Source organism: Lepus europaeus, chromosome 18 (genome assembly GCF_033115175.1).
Source record: "Lepus europaeus isolate LE1 chromosome 18, mLepTim1.pri, whole genome shotgun sequence".
NCBI classification, from domain to species: domain Eukaryota; kingdom Metazoa; phylum Chordata; class Mammalia; order Lagomorpha; family Leporidae; genus Lepus; species Lepus europaeus.
Genome location: NC_084844.1, coordinates 60,423,597 through 60,430,256, shown reverse-complemented (window position 1 = coordinate 60,430,256; position 6,660 = coordinate 60,423,597). Strand labels below are relative to the sequence as shown.

At 64.8% G+C, this 6,660-nt stretch overlaps 1 protein-coding gene across 1 annotated transcript; it reads right to left on the bottom strand.

Moving 5' to 3' along the window:
- Window positions 1-1,431: 1,431 nt before the first annotated feature.
- RNF112 (ring finger protein 112) lies at window positions 1,432-5,793 on the bottom strand. The gene is made up of 14 exons (XM_062174826.1): window positions 5,740-5,793; window positions 5,493-5,533; window positions 4,593-4,878; window positions 4,279-4,485; window positions 4,031-4,162; window positions 3,722-3,826; window positions 3,348-3,398; window positions 3,063-3,119; window positions 2,900-2,974; window positions 2,668-2,788; window positions 2,415-2,584; window positions 2,286-2,339; window positions 1,990-2,064; window positions 1,432-1,902 (listed from the first exon to the last, which is right to left on the bottom strand). Exons 1-14 carry the CDS (start codon window positions 5,791-5,793, stop codon window positions 1,432-1,434), a joined length of 1,899 nt encoding a protein of 632 aa, XP_062030810.1.
- Window positions 5,794-6,660: the final 867 nt, after the last annotated feature.

Sequence of the window (6,660 nt, the reverse complement as noted above, 5' to 3'; positions counted from 1 at the left end):
TGAGCCTGGGAGAAGCAGGCAGGTGAGCTCTCGGCGTGCCTGAGCCCTGTGGAACGGTCCTGGGCGCCCAGCTCCTCCACAGTTGTATACCAAGGTCTCCCCGCTTGTGTCCTCTGAGCAGTTTTTTTCAGAGGGGAGCTGACAGGAGCAGGACCCCATGTCTTTGTGGACAAACCATCTCTGACCTAACCCCACCCCACCCCACCCAACCCCCGCAGAGGGCTCTCAGATTTCATCTCCATCTCAGCCTTGCCGGGCAGTCCTCTGGGGCTTGGATTCCTTTGTTTTAAGATGTATTTCGTTTATTTGAAAGGCAGAGTTCCAGAGACTGAGCTACACAGAAACCTGCTGGTTCACTCCCCAAACGGCCGCAAAAGCCGGGGCTGGGTCAGGCTGAAGCCAGGAGCCTGGAGCTCCATCCAGGGCTCCCATGTGGGTGGCAGGGGCCCAGGCACTGCTTTCCCAGTCACATTAGCAGAGAGCTGGATCGGAAGCAGAGCAGCCAGGGCTCAAACCAGCGCTTCCACTGGGATGCCGGCATCACAGGCAGCGGCTTAACCACTGCACCACAAAGGCCAGCCCTGTGGGGCTTGAAATCTTGTTCCAGTATCATACAAGGAAGCAGACATCCACATACACACTTTTTATTTTGCATAAAATAAAGGGTCATGTACCCCATCCATCCTGTAGAGCCTCATCCCCCAGGGAGAGCCCCCACCCTGCCAGCCCCTGAGTCCCTGTAAGGCCTCTGCAGTGGGCACTGGGACTGACAAGGAGCAGAGGGCTCTTCTCACAAGCTCAGGGAGCGAGGTCAAGTTTGAGGACAGATCTGCTCACTTTGCTGTACTCCGTAAGACTTCGACAGAGCGCTGTCAAGACTGCTCAAGCCCAGGGTGCAGTTCCTGTGCTGTTCTTTGGCATCCGACCTGTCGGGGTGAGGGCATTCCACACACAACATGGGTACTGCTGCATCCACGTGGGCTGGACAGACAGCGCGAGCCCTGGGAGGCCACAGGAAGCCACGCGCTGGGGGGTTGCTTCAGGATGAACACCTGCTCTCTTCCACAGCCCCAGTCAGGGTCCCCAGCTCCTGAACGCCAAGGTCAGGATCCAAGAGTAGACTTCCAGGATGGCACCTGCTAAGCCCTGCTAACAGTCCAAGGTCATCCGGAAAATAGCGGGGTAGAGTGGATCCTCACTTGTGGTGGGAGACTCAGGGGTCAAGGTCATCTGGGATGATGGCAAATCAGCAATCACCTGCAACCAGAAACAGGCCCCGCGCTCCGCTCCTCACCCCCAAACATTGCCTCCCGGTCCAGGGCACCTCCCCCAGCCAGCCGCCTGCACACTGTCATTCAGGCTGGTAGGCGTGGGCATCTCGCAATGGCAGGCACCGCTTCCCCCCACTTCCTCCCCTGCCTCCTGGGGCGGCTACTCTTCCTGCAGGAGGGGCTCCCGGTCTCCTTCCTGTACCCGCTCGTCCTCTTCCTTCTCCATGCAGCCCACGGTGGCAGCCAGCCCAGCACCCACGCCGCCCCCGACCACGGCCGCCCCCGTGGCCCCCACGGCAGCCCCGGCCGCCACCATCCCAGCCTCGGCCGCCAGCGCCGCTGCTGCCATGCCCGCCCCCACCACGCCCCCCGCCAGACCCATGAGCCCCGCCCCCACGGCGCCCCCCACGGCTGCCAGGTGGCCACAGAAGCGCATGGTGTAGGAGTCCATGAAGGCCTTGGCCATGGCCTGCAGCTCGGCCTCCAGGGCCTCCAGGGTCTGCTCCCTGCCCTTGCACAGCAGGGCCACGCCGTGCCGCGCCAGGACCGCGTCCTTTTGGGTGGAGAGGAGGTTCCGCATGGTGTCGGGCAGCACGCGGAGCGCCGAGAAGATGCGCTTGGTGGCTAAGTCCTGGGACCGGGAGGAGACAGGAGGCTGCGCTCACCAGGAGACCCCGGGCGTCGCTTTCCCCGCCGTGTGCAGCCTCCTGGGGCTCACCTGCTGCCTCACGTACTCCTCAAACTCCTTCTTGGCAACCTCCACTTTCCTCAGGTCGTGCAGCTGCGCCGCCATCTGTCCACGGGAGAGCCCAGGCTGCCTCCTTCCTCCCCTCCCCCGCCCCCCACCCCGACCCCGGCCGGGCTGCCCCTGCTTTCTCACTGCCACTCCCAGGGCACAGGGACCCCCACGGCCAAGGCCTGGGCTCTAACCCCCCCATACACACACACGCACACACACGCACACGCACGCTCTGCCTCTCTGCCATTCCCCCACTCCTCCCCGGGACTCCGTACCTCGTCCGGGGAGCTGAAACCAGGCCCCGTCCTCCCCATCCAGCCAGATAGGTTCTGCAGAGACACCATGGCGGGGTCAGGGAGAGTTGGGGCCAGCCGAGCGCCTGGGGCTGCAGGGAGCTTTCACACCTTGATCTCCTGGGCCAGCTGCTGTCCCGTGAGCAGGCGTCGGTCTCCTCGGGCCACGGCGCGCCCCTCGCTCCAGTACCCTGGGCAGCGGCTCTTGGCGTGCTGGGGGGCTGCGCTCAGCACGTCCAGCACGTAGGCCCCCAGCAGGCGGCCGCAGTCATCCTCGGCTCCTGCGGGAGAGAGGCCTGGGGCTGACACGGCTCCAGAGACAGCCGGGAGCCACGCCGGGGTCTCTGCGGGGGGAGACGCTCACCGCCTCCGGCGCCGCCGTGGTCTTTGTCCACCCACTGTCTCCCCGCAGCAGGCAGCAGGTAGCAGCGGGCTCGCCGTCCTTGCAGCAACTCCTGGACCTTGGGATATCTGCCGGACAGTTTCTGAGACAGATGGGGGGGCTCTGAGATGGGCATCTGGGACCCCTGCCCGCCTCCCCCGCCCCTCTCCCTCCCCCGCCAGGCACCTCTGCAGCCGCCCTCTGCAAGGCTCACCTGGAGGACCTCGCCCACGTGCCCCTGCCCCGCCTTGCTGGGGTGGGAGGAGTCGCGCACCAGGAGGTCCAGGTGCTGGAAGAAAAAGGGTTCGATGGCCGCAGCCAACAGGGGGTCGGGGGTCCAGGCCTGGGCTGACAAGTGCACAGGTTGGGGTCCTCACCTGGATTGGCACCATCCCATAATGCTTGCCCATCACCTCCGCCACGTGGACGAACATCTAGGGGTGGGCCACAGAGCGTGTCAGGGCCTTGGTCCATCCCATGCCGGCCGTAGGAACCCAGCTTCCGTTCCACAGCCTCTGGGTTCTCCCACCTCCGCACAAGCCAGGCCTCTCCTGCCCCACCCTCCAGGTGCAGACGCACGGCCCTGCAGAAGCACCCTAGAGTCCTCGGCCAGAACCTGAGAGCACCTGGCTCCGCCCACTCCGGACACTGGGCCTGCTCACCTCCAGGTGGTCCAGGTCTGTGTCTTTCAGCTCCTGGGAGGTGTTGAGGATCTGGGACAAGGAAAACAAGAAGCAAGGGGGTCTGCAGAGGCAGGGGGATTCTGGGAAGACCCCGGCAAGGAGGAGCTGTGGTCCTACAAGCCAGGAGAGGCCTGCAGGTCTGGGCTCGCCTCGGGGTTCAGACGGCAGGCCGGGAGGGATGTGGTGACCCTCACAGGCCTCGTGCTGGCTCAGGCACGGTCAGCCACCTTTACAGCCATGCCCGCTGCCACCTTTGCCCACGGGGAGACCCCTGGCTACCCAGGCTGTGAGAGCCTCAGCTCTGGGGGAGGCTGAGCTAGGGAGGGCACGGACGTCCTGGCTCAGAGCCTCACCTGGTAGGAGCTCAGCATCATGGTGAGTGCGCAGAGCTTGATCCTCGTCTCTCTGCTCAGCTCAGGGCTCATGGCGTCCCCAGTGTCCACCAGGAACACAGCCACCTACATGGGTGCCGGGGTGGGGGGCCAGCCGGGGCCGGGATGGGGGGGAAGGGGAATCAGGCCCGGCTCTCTCCACCAGGTCCTCAAAGACTTTCTTCCCCGCTTCTTTATCCATCTCTGCTCGCTCGCTCGCTCTCACCTCCGCCCCCAGCCCAATCCTTGCTTCCTCTTGCGGAACCTCCACCGCCCTCCCCCACCCCGCACCTTCTTGCCCTCCTTCCCCAGCAGAAAGGGGTGGCTCCACATCCAAATGCCCCTGGTGAGGCCATTGCCGCCACAGCCGAAGCCCGGCAGGGACCCCTCGGCCCCTCGTAGCCAGCCGCCCTCTCTGGACTCCTGCAGGTGCAGAAGGAGAGCGTCAGCTGGTCCCTGTCCGGTCCCCAGAGAGCAACAGGGGCCACAGACTCCGCCCCCCGCCCCCACACCAACCTCCTGCCCGTGCCCGCCCTCACCAGGCCGGGCAGGCCCTGGAGCAAGTGGTTGAGGAGCGAGGACTTCCCTGAGTGCTGCTGCCCCAGGACAGCGAGGAGGCAGACGGGGGTGTCCCTGGCCAGGGGGTGCTTCAAGCAGCGGTTGATGGCGCCCATCCTGAGGATGAGGCCTCCGGAGGCGTTGACGCGCACCAGGAGCAGCGGTTCTGCCCGCACTGCACAGGTCTCCTGGGGGAGAGTGGGGGAAGAAGAAGCATCCCTGAGTCAGGTGTCTCGAGGCTGGCGTGTGTCTGGCCTGGACTCCCAGGGCCGTCCCCTTCTGCCCTGCCCCACACCTGCAGGACGGGAGGCAGCGCCCGCTGCCGCAGGAGCCGCATCTTCTCCCCCAGGCTGCGGAGGCCCCTCTTCTGCCTGCAGATCTTCCGGCACTCAGGGCAGCAGGGTGGCTCGCAGCCTGGGATGCGGTGTGTGCTGAAGCACCGGGGGCAGAAGTCGTGGCCACAGTCCAGCGAGATGGGCTCCCGCAGCCGCTCCAGGCAGATGGAGCAGGCGGGGAGGTCCCGGGGCGCAGCCGGCCGGGGCCCCAGGCCCAGCTCCAACTTGGGGAATGTCGCGTGGGCCCTGGGTGGGGGTGGGGGGAAGGGGGACAACACAGCGGTGATGAGAGAAGCCCAGGACGGACCCTGCCTCTGCTCCTCCCAGCCATGCGAGCCGGGGGCCACCTCCTTCCACCGTCTGGGCCCCTGCTTGCCTCGCTGTCCCAACGGAGAGGTCGTGGCTACAGAGCTGCCCGCCCCTGTGGTGGCCAGGCAGCAGTGTGCACGGGGCCTGGCACGCGTGCTCCGGAAACACCACTCCCTGGCCTGCTGCAGCAGGGGCGGGGGTGGGGGCGGTGGGGGGGGGGCTGCCCTCAGCCAGGCTGCCCAGGGGACAGGAGGACAGCGTGGCAGCCTGCTCTACCGCTAGGCAGATGGCTCTGGTTCTCAGAAGATTCCTTCCAGTCTGTGCTCTGAGCTGGCGTCTGCCTCCACACAGCACCACCTGCTCCTTCCTGTCCCTGTTCGCCAGCCTGGCAGATCCAGCCTTGCGCTCCCTTCCCCAGAATTCCATCTATCTGTCCATCCGTCCATCCGTCTGGGCCGCAGGGCTGAGCTCCTGGAGTCTGACATTGCCAGCCCACCGGACATTGACCCCACCCCCCCATACCGACCCCAGCCACAAGGCCCTCCACTCACCAACTGTTGCTGCTGTTTCCCATGAAGCTCTGTTTTCTCTCCTTGATGAGAGGAAGAGAGAGAGAGAGAGAGAGGGAGCGGAGAGAAAGAGGAGAGAGGAGAGAGAGAGGAGAGAGAGACAGAGGAGAGAGAGATCTAGAACACAATGCAGACTTCCATCTTCAGCCTGGATTTCTGGGGTTCCCATCCTTTCCTCCCCCTCCCCCCCAGCCCCAAACCATCCCCCATCCCAGGACTTGAGACTTGCCCGTTTGCCCAGCCGGTGACAGAAGGAAGTGACTGACAAGGTGGGCCTCGGCATGGGAGGTTTGAGTGGGGAGAGGGTCCGGTACGAGCAGGCCGAGGCTAGGGCAGCTCCTCCTGGACAGCAGAGCCGAGTGGTGGCAGGCGGAGGGCGGCGGCCGCTCGCCCCAGCAGCACAGACTCCTTCTGGGAACCAGGAGAGGAAGGTGCTGGTCGGTCGGTCGGTCGGGAGAGGGCGGATGCCACTGGACTCACCCCAGGGGGAGGAGACAGGGCTGCGGGTACCAGGGCTCCGGAGGAGGGAGGTACGGAGCCCGGCTCAGAATCCCTGGCAGAGGCTGGGATGCAAGCGAGCCGAGGTGGTGAGTCGCCATGGAGACGGAGGGAAAGATAAGGACAGGCAGGGGGAGGGGGTTGGAGAGAGAGAGAGAGAGAGAGAGAGAGAGAGGAGCCGTGTGGGTGCATGGCAAAGACGGAGGGCGCCCTCCGGTGGAGCTGCGGGATGGGTGGAGTGCTCCCCGGGGACCAGGGCAGGATCAGCACACAGGGTGGGAAACCTGAGACAGTCACTGAGCACCTGCTACGCTCAGGGCCCCAGGCTGTCCCCAGGCTGCCACCACACTCCCCTGGCCGCCCTTCCTCACCCCCCTCAACCTGCTCCCCCCAGCACCCAAGCCACTATATTTCCCAATGGCTCTCTTGCCTTAAAAAAAAAAAAAAAAAAAAAAAAAAAAAAAAAAAAAAAAAAAAAAAAGCTCTCGCCCTGTTTCAGGCAGGTGGGTCACCTCTGGACCATCTACCTGCCCCTTGAGTGGGCTCCTCCTCTCCTCCTACCTGCTTCCAAGTGCACAGCCTCTAGAGACTCCCACAGCAAGGCTGACCCCGCCCTCTACCCACCTTGCAAACACCCCCCGTGGCTCCCTAC